This window comes from Oncorhynchus gorbuscha, unplaced genomic scaffold, assembly GCF_021184085.1.
Source record: "Oncorhynchus gorbuscha isolate QuinsamMale2020 ecotype Even-year unplaced genomic scaffold, OgorEven_v1.0 Un_scaffold_602, whole genome shotgun sequence".
NCBI lineage: Eukaryota > Metazoa > Chordata > Actinopteri > Salmoniformes > Salmonidae > Oncorhynchus > Oncorhynchus gorbuscha.
In genome coordinates, this window is record NW_025745439.1 from 192,501 (window position 1) to 205,052 (window position 12,552).

Here is a 12,552-nt window from a genome sequence, read left to right on the forward strand (position 1 = left end):
AATCTGTTCTAATTATAGATAGCAGAGGAGGGTGTGTCTGTGTACTGTAGTACACAAAGTCTGCTCAGGACACATGACTCAGTCAAACCCTATCTGGCAGAAGTAAATTACACACAGCTGGGAGAGACGTTGAAGTGCTGAAGAGAGCAACCATGAAGCACACAGGTAAACCCTATACTGGAAGTTGCACACAAGAGCTAAGAACATAATTATGAATAAACTCGCAAAACTGAAAATGCATTTCAAACCAGATTTGTTTGTGTTAGGCTTGAAATGTATTGAATTACATTGTAACACAATATTAACACAATGAATGCATTTTCACACCTAGGTGAGGACAAGGGAGTCCTTAGGATTAGGGGTGGCAGGTAGCCTAGCAGTTAAGAGCATTGAGCCAGTAACCAAAACGTCAATGGTTTGAATCCCCGAGCTGACTAGGTAAAAAAATACATATATGCCGATGTGCCCTTGAGCAAGGCACAAATGTAAAAGGATTAGTCTATGGATGACTCCTATCATTCAGGGTGGGCTATAAGCTCCAGGGACAGTATGAGAAATGAAAACAATGTGAAAGTAGAACTAGGGCACAGTGGCTCCCTCTCATCGGAGCATAGTGAAATACCACGTTGGCACAGTTAATACGCCAGAAACAGGAGGTTATTAATATCATCAGTGTGTCTCGTCAGGGTGAGTGGGAGAGTTGGATGGCTCATACTGTCTCTGTCTGCCTGTAGAAGCATGGGATCCCACAGGGTGGAGGCAAAGCCAAGCATATGCAGTTAGACAAGCATCTCTGACAACACTTCTATTCAACTGAAACAATAACGCACATACTGCAAACTCTTACGTGTTTGTTATAGAACTATGTGAGGATCAATTCAAACTGAAACCCCCCCCAGAAAACAGAAACTATACCTATTACTGAAACTGAGAACTGAAATCAATTACTAATCACTTTTCCTGTACAAATTTTCAGAATTCATAAAGATAAATGACTCAACATTTAAGGCTCTCGAATGCTCGATATTATTTTGAAGTGGTAAAGGATGGAAGTACTGGAAGGGTGTGAAACCGTCAATAGAAAGGGGATTTCAAGAAAACAGCCCAGACAAGGTGACATCATTCATCTGGAATCAGAATGGAGGTATTCCCCTTCTTGGCTTGTCTGGGAAGTGTTGGATCATTGGGCAGTAGGCAGCACTAAGATGTCAGGGGAATGTTAGGGAATATTCAGCACAGCCGTGGTTTAAATAGAGTTCAGGACATTGGATTTGCAGGAGGAGGGTTCACATTTTTGACATGTTTTCATTCATTGCTAAGGCCACCGTGCAAAGTCCAAATATTCCTATTCCTGGAGGAAGACCAAGACAACCTAGTTATCACTTTAAAAGCACTTTCTCTTAAACGATTACAGAGGCTTCTATCTAAAGTCCTCCTGTCTGAGCAAATGTGTTAATTTTAGCACTGAGCAGGAGGTTTTTCTAACCATGGAGTTCAAAGCCCTCTGATGTCATCATCCTGCATCCAAGCCCCATAGAGAAAAACCGCCGAGTCAGTCAGAGCACTTTGATGAGGGGCTGGGCCTGTTATTAAAACTGATCTTCAATGTTTAACTGTCTTCAAAGCACATTCCTGACTGTGTAAAAAAATGTCTGTTGTGTACCCTGCTGTAGTTTGGATGTTTACAGTACACGAATGGGCTTGACCTATACACTTTATTAGGCCTTATTGTACGGAGGAGTACTTTTTTTAACTTGCGCGCGGCATCAATAGTGAAGGGGGACTTCCAAACCAACTCACCTCCACCCACGCCAAACCTCAATCACGACAGGCCACGAACCCTCAGACTATTAACACAATGGCATTCCACACAGAACACATAATGTACATTTACCCAGACAGACCTGACAACAAGGCAGGGAGCGCCTTGACACACGCTTACTCTTCATTCATCATCATCATCCTCAGTTAAAATAATCTCGCCACCATAGAATCTTCTCAAGATCGAGACTCCACTTTGGCCTTAGACGAATAAGAACAAACATTTTCCCTTTTGCTTTTGATTAGCTGCATATGGATTTTATTTAGTTAGTGAATGCAAATTCCCTAAGTCAAGTCCTTTAAATTGCTTCTGGTCCTTCTGGAGAATGTGGAATCACACACACTAACAGCCAAAACTTTGTTCCTGCTCTTGCTGCTTCTATATGAATAAAATAGCATATACAGTAGCATATACAGTAGCATATACAGTAGCATATACAGTAGCATATACAGTAGCATATACAGTAGCATATACAGTGCCTTCAGAAAGTATTCACACTCTTTGACTTTTTCAACATTTTGTTGTGTTACAAAGTGGGATTCAAATGGATTGATTACATTGTCATTTTTTTGTCAACAATCTACACAAAATACTCTGTAATGTCAAAGTGGAAGAAAAATGTGAACATATAAAAAAATATATGAAAATGTATCTTGATCCGATAATTATTCAACCCACTGAGTCAACACACGTTAGAATTACCTTTGGCAGCGATTACAGCTGTGAGTCCTTCTGGGTAAGTCTCTAAGACCTTTCCCCACCTGGATTGTGCAACATTTGCCCATTATTCTTTTAAAAATTCTTCAAGCTCTTTCAAATTGGTTGTTGATCATTGCTAGACAACCATTTTCAGGTCTTGCCATAGATTTTCAAGCACATTTTATTCAAAACTGCAAGTTGGCCACTCAGGAACATTCACTGTCTTATTGGTAAGCAACTCCAGTGTAGATTTTGCGATTTTGCCTGTGCATTGCTATATTCCATTTATTTTTTATCCTGAAAAACTCCCCAGTACTTAATGATTGTAAGCCTACCCATAACATGATGCAGCCACCACTATGCTTTAAAATACGGAGAGTGGTACTCAGTAATGTGTTGTATTGGATTTGTCCCAAATATAACATTTTGTATTCAGGACAAAAAGTGATTTTTTTTTGCAGTATTACTTCAGTGCTTTGATGCAAACAGAACGCAGGTTTTATAGCAGTTAAAATTATCCCTGTACAGGCTTCCGTCTTCTCGCTCTAGTATTGTAGAGTAACTACAATGTTGTTGATACATCCTCAATTTTCTCCTATCACAGCCATTAATCTGTAACTTTTTAAAGTCACCATTGGCCTCATGGTGAAATCCCTGATTGGTTTCCTTCCTCTCCAGTTAGTAAAGGACACCTGTATATTTATAGTGATTCAGTGCATTGATACACCATCCAAAGTGTAATTAATAACTTCACCATGCTTAAAATTATATTCAATGTCTGCTTTTTTTTACCCAACTACCAATAGCTTGCCCCATTGGAAAACCTCCCTGGTCTTTGTGGTAGAAACTGTGTTTGAAATTCACTGCTCGACTGAGGGACCTTACAGATCATTTTGTGTGTGGGGTACAAAGATGAGGTAGTCATTCAGAAATCATGTTAAACACAATATATTGCACACAGACTGAGTCCTAACCCTAACTTATTATGTGACTTGTTAAGCACATTTTTACTCCTGACCTTATTTAGGTTTCCCGTAACAAAGCGGTTGAATACTTATTGACTCAAGACATTTCAACTTTTAATTTATTAGCAACATTTTTGAAAACCATAATTCTACGTTGACATTATGGGGTATTATGTGTAGTCCAGTGACAAAACTTATCTCTGTAACACAACAAAATGTGGGAAAGGTCAAGTGTTGTGAAAACTTTGTGAAGTCACTGAAAGACCTTTGAAAGTCCAGGACCTCCACATCCTGCTTCTTCACCTGGCTTATGGTCTGAGACCACCCACCCGGGCAGCTGATGAAATGGAGGAGTATTTCTGTATAATAACGCCCTTTTGTGGGGAAAACTCATTATGATTGGCTGGGCCTTGCTCCTCAGTGGGTGGGCCTATTCCTTCTAAAGCCCACCCATGGCTGCGCCCTGCCTATTCGTGAAATCCATAGATTAGGGTCTAATTTATTTATTTCAATTGACTGATTTCCTTTGAAATAGTTGCATGTTGCTTTTATATTTTCGTTCAGTATATAACGTGCACAATTGCTTTAGCCTACATTATTGAATACATCAATAGGTGCATAGCAAACAGACATGTTCCTCAATAGTATTGACATTGAGGCTATAGGTCTACATTCTGAAAGCAGCTGAGTTCTATGGTGATTGCCACCTGCTGTGTCATAACGCGGGTGTAACCAGCATTCTGTACTATCGGAGCGTGTAGTGAGGCACGCGTTGCAATAATATCTGTCAGAAACGGTGATACATTTTATAACAACAAATGTGGCGACATTGTAGCAGCATAGGTTTCATATTTATATCTAACACCTTGGTTATAGACGATTTGACGATTTGACGAAGCATTTGTCCCACTGTTTTTCCACTGTAAACTCTACAGTCAACAAACTCGCTCTCTTCCTGGTACTGTGTTCTTTCGAGCTCCAAAAGAGCATGCGCGACTGGTTAGATCTGCTGCAGAATGACGTCAGCAATTCAAAACACAGGCAAGTCCAGACACACTACCGTCTGATCGGTCATACGATGTACGCTTTAATTTATTCTAGCCAACTGACCGAGGATCTTTCTATCACGTTACATGCGAATGAAGCCTGAAAGAGGAAACGTCAACGACTGTTTTGGCTTTTTTCGAAGGAATATAATTTTGCGCGAGATGTCCGGATATTGACATTGTGGAGCTACCTGTCAAAGGAATCTGTGAAGTGCTGGACTGTTATAACACCGCTCGGCTCGTGTCAATAGCTGCTCATGACGATGCCTCTCGAGGATGATCTAGCCTCAGCAGCCGCGACTGGCAACACCAATCGTGTTAAAATTCTATTACAAAGTGGAGTGGACGTCAACGGTGTAAACTGCTTTGGACGGACACCTCTGCAGGTAAGTGTCTCGCGCTACGCTCTACGCTCTAGTCGTCGTGCTTATTGGTTAAGATCGTGTCGTGATTATTGTAAAGGAGAGTAAATATTCAACGGTGTCATCAATATTTTAGCGTTGCAGAGACTGCCCATGCCGCTTTGTTTAAAAAAATCGACTGTTTTAGGTTGAAAACATAAATTGCCTTAACAAATTACTAGAATAGCATGTCATACTGTGAAATTATTTGCATGGGAGCTATATTACCTTTGTTATATATTCTATATATTTTAATGTGCTTTATTTGCGTCATAGTTTAGTCTGTTGCGCCTCAGGAACCGAGTGATGGGAATGCTGTGCAATTGCCCGTGGTTTCTATAGGCCTGCCATTAACTTTTATCAAGTCCAAATTGTTACTTCTATTGTTGGAAATATTTCCATGAGTTTGTCTTTCAAATAAACATAGAAATAATTCGATATTATACTCTATCCAAATGGTCCATGGCATTACCAATGTAAGCTATATCGGGGCAATGGAGGATGCATGCAGGTCACCACACCCAACCTTCCAAACTCAAAATTGCTCTCCCAAAAATGGCCAAAGTTATCCATATAACATGATATATCTTATTTTAAATTATTAATATGTTCAGATTTAATGACTTACTCTAAAAATACAAAAAAATGTCCTCGGGCTGCTATCAAAATGCCAAGGCTTGACTCTTCCTATCTATATTTGTCCTTAACTTTGATATCCCTACACTTTTAATGCTTTTTAGGTTTTCTACAATACGAAAGGTGTGGCTGGAATTAAAATAAGTACAATTGAAATCATAAGAAATTGTAGGCCGACTTATACCCTTTAACATTGTTATAGCATCAGTTGGGCCTAACTGCTTTTTTGTCATTTAGATCCATTATTATATTGTTATTAAATTGTTGAGTGAATAACAGCACCGACATTGTTGGATCATTAAAACACTTTAAACAATCTGAAACGAAAAGCATGCCCTTTTATGGTCTGATAGAACTATAGGCATAATGTATTATTTAGTGTTATTCAAATGCCCCTCTAAATAACGTATTACACACCATGGCAACATTATTCCTCGCATATATTCCTCGCAGATATAGGCATATTTATGAAATATTCTAGCAGAAGATCTGTACGTAAAATCAACTGGATTTGTATTTCCTAGGTGATGATGATGGGCAGTTCACCAGTGGCGCAGTTGTTACTAATGCAAGGAGCGGATCCTAATATCGCAGACCGACACACTGGGACAACGCCGTTACACGATGCCGCCAGGATGGGCTTTTTGGACACGGTAGAGATCCTTGTCCAATTCCTCGCGGATCCGAACAGCCGGGACAATAGGAACTGCCGGCCAATCGATTTGGCAATAGAAAGTGGACATCATAATGTCGTTGCGTTTCTGAAGGCTTTGTGAAATCAAAGATGCGTTGTATTTATTTGTGTGACGATTTTATTGTATAGAATACGGATGTATATTCTAGACCCATTCATTTCTTAAATACTTTTTTTCTCGATAAAAAAATGTTTTATTTATGCCTCTCAAAGAGTATTGCACTTATGCACTTAATCAACGGTTTGTTAATTAGGCTTAAGATTTATAAGTACATGTAACATTTGTTTTTAGTGTTAAGTTGTCATTTTTTTGTTATTTTAAATAATGTAATAATCACAGATAGACTGCTTTGGCGTTGCTATAGGAAAAGATATACTCTACAATATTGATAAGGTGAGGAATTTACTTTACCAAAAATAAAAGCACACAGGTGTTGATACCTTCAGTACACCCATTTGAACTTTTGATTGGAGAAATAATTGTTTTTTTATCAAATTGCATTGGGCCTATATGATGAGTTTGTATCTTATTTTAGAATTTAACTCTTCTAAAATAACGAATTATTAGAAACCCAAAAGTAAAAATGTATGTGGGGTATGGATTTGTGTATTTTGATAATAATCCATAATCGTTTATATTAAGACAAGTGTTATTGGACATTTGGAAATGGGTCTGGACTTCCTGTAGATAAAGCTGATGTTTGGATTTGGAATAATTCCGAGAACATTGTTTCATGCCCAACCTAAAGTTGGTCACTTCGATTCTGAATTATTTAAGTAGACCTACCTACTTAAATATGTATTAATTTAGTCTATAATTAACTATTTATGGAGCTCAATTTGAAATCCATAAGTTTCGCTATAATGCATAGACATTGAACGAAATGTTTAACTTTTCATCAAAAGGAAATATTCTAAATAATGGAAGGATCTAGACCACAATGAATTAGCGTGTCCATTCGTGAGTTAAGGTGTGTCCCTTCAGCTCGATAACCAACTATTTACTTGTTATTTTTACAACTTAAACATACCTTTTATTTAGGCCTACTATAATGGGAACATTCTTGTTCTGTTTAAACGAATGTTTGGATAGGCTGCGAGAACTATTGTGTTTATTTAACATAGATTACACCCCTCAAACTCAACTCTGGACCTCGAAGCCAGTTCCACTAAGTTTTTTAATTGTTCCCCTCTAATCAGGGACTGATTTAGACCTGGGTCACAAGGTGGGTTCAATTTATTATCAGGTAGAATAGAAAACCGACAGGCTCCGGTCCTCGTAGGGTACGAGTTGAATATCCCTGGCCCTACACAATAGCCCAGTTATTTCAAATTCAATATCATTAAACGTATTTATATTTCAATGTGAAATAAACACTCATGAGACTGTGTGTGTAACTTACTGTACAAGAGTAGATGGCAAAGTGGGCGTCGCCTGAAAATTCAAATAGTACATTGTACTAATAATGCAAGAATTTGGTTCATGGGCCTAATATGCCTACTTTTTGCTTGAATATTAATTATTTATCGTTCCGCCATTTTGCTACATTTTATTTGAAAGGTCGATTTAAACTAGCCCATTGTAAAAGCAAAATAAAGCGCTCTATTTTGGGGTCAAAACACACTTGTTTTGTGTATGAGAGAAGCATAACCAAAGCATTGGATGTCGACGTATGACGCCCCATGCAGTTTCTCTTATCATTTCGCAACAGGCCAGCGGGAAGCCACAAATAACTTTGGAACACTGGAACAAAATGTTGTATGCACGATCAACAAGGCAGGAATGAACGCTTAGAACCCCGCCATTCGTGCTCAGTCTGACTGAAATCATGTTATTAGCCTATTAGACCGCTGTAACACTAGCAGTCATTACAAAGTATCACATTTGTCATGATACATTTTAGCAGTGGCATTTTTATTGGAAACATTTAGTAGACCAACACAAGGGAGGCAAAACAATGTTTGTTATTGGACATTTTGAAGCAAATTTCACAAGCCTAATAATTAAATAGTAAAATATATGCATTCGTCTATTTTGAAAGGAGGCTATATTTAAACCATGTGCTCTTCTTGAAGTTTGTCATTTAAAAGTATTTATTTGCGTGAGTTAAGCTGCATCATGTTCACTACCTCTAGTGAGTCTACTTCCTGATCTTCATCTTTCTCCGAGTCAAACGTATTTGAATGGTGACAACTTGTCACTAAAGGTACAGTACCAAGATGAGATAAAGGGAGAATCTTATAAGGATCTGGCATTTTGCAAAAGTACCTATCATTTCACTTGTAACAGCAGTGACATTATGCAAACATAATGACAGGAAGTCCAATGTTGAGCCATATGCGTTACTTCAAACAAGTGTTAGGTTAAGGTTCTAGCTAACTTCCTCATTAAAAAAATGAAAGCACATTTCCAATCTACATAACTTTATTGATTTTGTTACACTTGCAAACACATTTGACCTGTACATGCAGTCGAACACAATCATAACTGAATATCCACCATCATGTTGACTGTTAAGCCTACTTCCTGAAGTGAACCCTATTAGCACATTATAATACTGCAGCTGTGAATCCATGTAAAAATAAGTGCTAGGTTAACATGAAGTGTTTTGAAGATCGTTTTAGATGATCCCGTCACAGATGGATAATGCCCTCAGTGGAAGTCTTTCTTAATGAAACAAGGCCTTTTATTTTATGGAAAGTATATGAGCCATGAATCCACTATTCCCTCACTTAATAATCAGGAGAAAAGAGCCACGAATCTATCAACAATGTGGTTTGACCTTGTTTCAGGGCAACAAATTGGAAAAACAGTATGGTGAAGTTGGTCTTCAGCCAGTTTAGCATTTCTCCCACTAAATGGTTAGGATTGGGGAAGCTGATCCTAGATATGTACCTAAACTAAACTTCACCCCAGAGCCGGATAAACAGGCTTGAGGCTTTATCGACAGAAGTGGCAGTTGCTTTTGATTGAATGTCCTGTTCCAATTATACTCGGTGCAAAAGTCTTGTTGGTCATAGACCTACATGTACAGACCATACCGGTTACAAACAATCCATGAAAACAACCAACTAAGTCCTTTAACCTTTCTTTCAGAAGACATAAGACATACTTTAATGCATAGTTACATTCTAAAATGTATCTACAGTATGAAAACATGGCTGAACAGTACAGTGAAACAAACAGTGAACAAACAGTGAAACAGTGGCTCTCAGGACACCTATCTGAAAGACGGCACCCTACACAGGGAAATTTCCCCAATCACTGCCCTGAGGCATTGGGACCTTTTTTTTTGACCAGAAAAAAAGAATGCCTCCTATTCACCCTCCAACACCACTTCCAGCAGCATCTGGTCTCCCATCCAGGAACAACCCTGCTTAGCTTCAGAGGCAAGCCAGCAGTGGGATGCAGAATGGTATGCTTCTGGCAAACAATGTAATGTTACTCAAATGTGTTGTGAAATCCTGGCAAATGTACAATAATGAAAACATGCATATCAGGCACTTTCTTGTGATTCACTGATGAGGAATCGAGAGAGAGATGAATCCATTGTTGGTATTGGTGGCTGGTGTGTTGCAAGTCATTCTCTGATATACAGGGTGGCGAGAGGCTTTTCAGTGGTTCTCAATGTTGTTTTGGTAGCATTATTGAGGATTGGGCTGTTGTCTGAAAGAAACCAAACACACACTAAATAGCAACAGAGGTACTAACAAAAACAGTTTAGAAAATATACATATCGCAATCTGTTAGTAAAACAAACTAATATGTTTGTTTTGAGTGTTTGCGTCACGAAGACTGCCATACTGGAATTTCTGTTTAGCACGTCAAATTAGTCACCATCTCACTGACTGAAGTGTCATTGAGGATGAATAACGATAAAGCCTAAGGGCGTTTACATTATGGCTCATTGGGTTCAGAGCCAGGTGTCCTGAGGGAAATCACCTTGAACACCAGACCTGGGTTCCCATAGCATTTATTTCTTATCACTTTTGGGACTATTCCATTAGTTCTATAAGCAGGATTCAGTAGGTTCAGAGCTAGACGTCCTAAAATACACCCCCCTTAAAAATACAGACCAGAAGCCTAACATGGAGGCATCAAGACAGGTCATAATTTATTCCTCTAGGTTTCTTCCTAGGTTTTGGCCTTTCTAGAGAGTTTTTCCTAGCCACCGTGCTTCTACACCTGCATTGCTTGCTGTTTGGGGTTTTAGGCTGGGTTTCTGTACAGCACTTTGAGATATCAGCTGATGTATGAAGGGCTATATAAATACATTTGATTTGATCACCCAATAACTGTCCAATGTGGATGCAGGCCGACTCAGCAGTGAGTAACTGTGAATAAGCAGTGAGTAACTCAGTGAGAATGTGCTTACTGAGCATTTGACCTAGTAGAAAGTCACTGAACAGCACCAGCTCTCCTACAAACCCATATGGTTGTTGGTTGCCATGTTGACTTGGTAAGAAGGAAAAAAATAAAGCACTTAATTGCATGAGGATAAATAATGTTTAATTATACATAATTATATTTAACCCCCCCCCCCCCCCCAAGTAGAGAGGAACCTGGGTACATTACAATGGTAAATCTTACCTTCAGAGCCTTTATGGTGTGGGTCCAGTCCTCCTGGGTGCATATCAGGGGAATAGCAGTGAGCAGGATACTGCTGGCCTTGTTGGCATTCTCCTTCATAGTCTTCAGGACGTTGTCGACGCAGACCTGGTACAGCCAGGAAATACATTTAATGAATACGTTTTGGGATTGAGGTGCTTAACTCGGTAAATTCTAGTCGCGTTCTGAATATGGAGAAAGATGGCGACTGACAGCCTTAAACACTTGCAAGACCAAAGGAGGCGCCTCACAATGTGAGACGCAAACATTTATAAAATACCGTTGTCAAAACGTTAGGTTATTAATAAAAATGTGTACATTTCTTCTTGTCAATATCCGTGCTGCTACACCATTTTTTTCTTTTTCATTTTAATAAGAGTAATATTATCTCCCGAGTGGCGCAGTGGTCTGACACTGCATCTCAGTGCAAGAAGCTCCACTGCAGTACCTGGTTCGAATCGAAGCTGCATTTGGCCGTCATTGTAAATAATAACTTACTTGTCTCGATAAAGGGTTACATTTTTTTTAATATATATTAAAAGTTTGTTTTTACAGTATAACCAAGGCTGTTCGAAGCAGGCGCTTCATAAAAAAATATTATCTGTGGAAACTGACAACAAAAACGCCCTCCTGAACACACAAATACATTGCTTGTTGTGTAATTACATGCGTTTACTTTTAATCCATGATATTATCGCCCATTGCTATTGCTGATGACAATTCAACTCAGTAAACTGACAGTCATCGTGAGAGATCGTCGTGCCACGCCTGGACAGTCACAGAGCCGGTCGGACACGTTAAGACCTGGAGCTACAGTCGACGTTACTTTCACTTTCCTTTCTTACCCGTCTCGTGATTGTCTCCAGGCAACCGCATTCGAACGTCAACTTCATTTTGAACTTGGGCGCAATTTTTTATTTTTCTTCAACCCAAGCCTCAGTTGAAATATTGTGAGGTACAAAATAAACACATCTGTGAATTAAAGCTCTTAGCCCAGTACACAGACATCCTACACTGTACTGTAGCCTACGGGTTCAGTTTGAGTGCGCAATGAGCATGGTTCAATAGCAGGCATTTATTTCATACTACGTTTTCCATGTGTTTTGAGCCTTCATGCGTTTTAGGATTTACACCTTGCAGGGTGTAATACGGGGTGCTCTGAAAGCTAGGCCCATCCTCTTTAAACATTGGCAGCTAGCCCGTGGAGTGATTTATATAGGATAAGACTATAAAATAAGACCATATGAAACACCTGTACTCCTTAAAGCATGGTATAGCTAACAGCTCAAGTAAAAGGGAGTATGAAAATCACTAAAGATAATCTAATGGTCTGTTAAACCCTTGCTTGTTGTGTAATTACCTACCCATGTCCTTCACTCCATCATCAGTGGTAATGAGAACACATGACAATAACTGAAACACAGAGAGTGGTATCAATCTCTGTCAGACAGAGAGTGATGTGTCCATGGAGACTTTGGACACAGCAGCTCCAATGACATCAAGATTAAATCCCAAATAGCACCTGGTCACCTATTTAGTGCACTACTTTTGACCAAGCAAGGGCTGCATCAAGCTGTGATACATATAGCTACTTACAGTACAGTAAATAATGATAGAACCCCATTATAATACATACGGCTCCAAAGCCATGACTCCACAGGATAAGATAAACATGGTAAA

The 12,552-nt window shown here is 39.1% G+C and overlaps 2 protein-coding genes across 2 annotated transcripts in view; one reads left to right on the forward strand and one right to left on the reverse strand.

The window, feature by feature from the left end:
- Window positions 1–4,253: 4,253 nt before the first annotated feature.
- Window positions 4,254–7,654, forward strand: cdkn2a/b (cyclin-dependent kinase inhibitor 2A/B (p15, inhibits CDK4)). Its single transcript, XM_046334405.1, has 2 exons — window positions 4,254–4,918; window positions 6,094–7,654. Exons 1-2 carry the CDS (start codon window positions 4,790–4,792, stop codon window positions 6,343–6,345), a joined length of 381 nt encoding a protein of 126 aa, XP_046190361.1. The 5' UTR covers window positions 4,254–4,789; the 3' UTR covers window positions 6,346–7,654.
- Window positions 7,655–8,670: 1,016 nt separating this feature from the next.
- The window catches only part of LOC124019042 (methylthioadenosine phosphorylase), a 37,939-nt gene continuing 34,057 nt past the window's right edge, over window positions 8,671–12,552 (reverse strand). The window contains 2 exon segments of the mRNA XM_046334401.1: window positions 8,671–9,930; window positions 10,855–10,980. Coding sequence (XP_046190357.1) covers window positions 9,889–9,930; window positions 10,855–10,980 — 168 coding nt within the window. The 3' untranslated portion in view covers window positions 8,671–9,888.

Coding starts and splice junctions, on each gene's coding strand:
- cdkn2a/b (XM_046334405.1), top strand. CDS start 4,790: ATGACGATGCCTCTCGAGGATGATCTAGCCTCAGCAGCCGCGACTGGC. Junction 4,919..6,093: donor TTGGACGGACACCTCTGCAG/GTAAGTGTCTCG, acceptor TGTATTTCCTAG/GTGATGATGATGGGCAGTTC.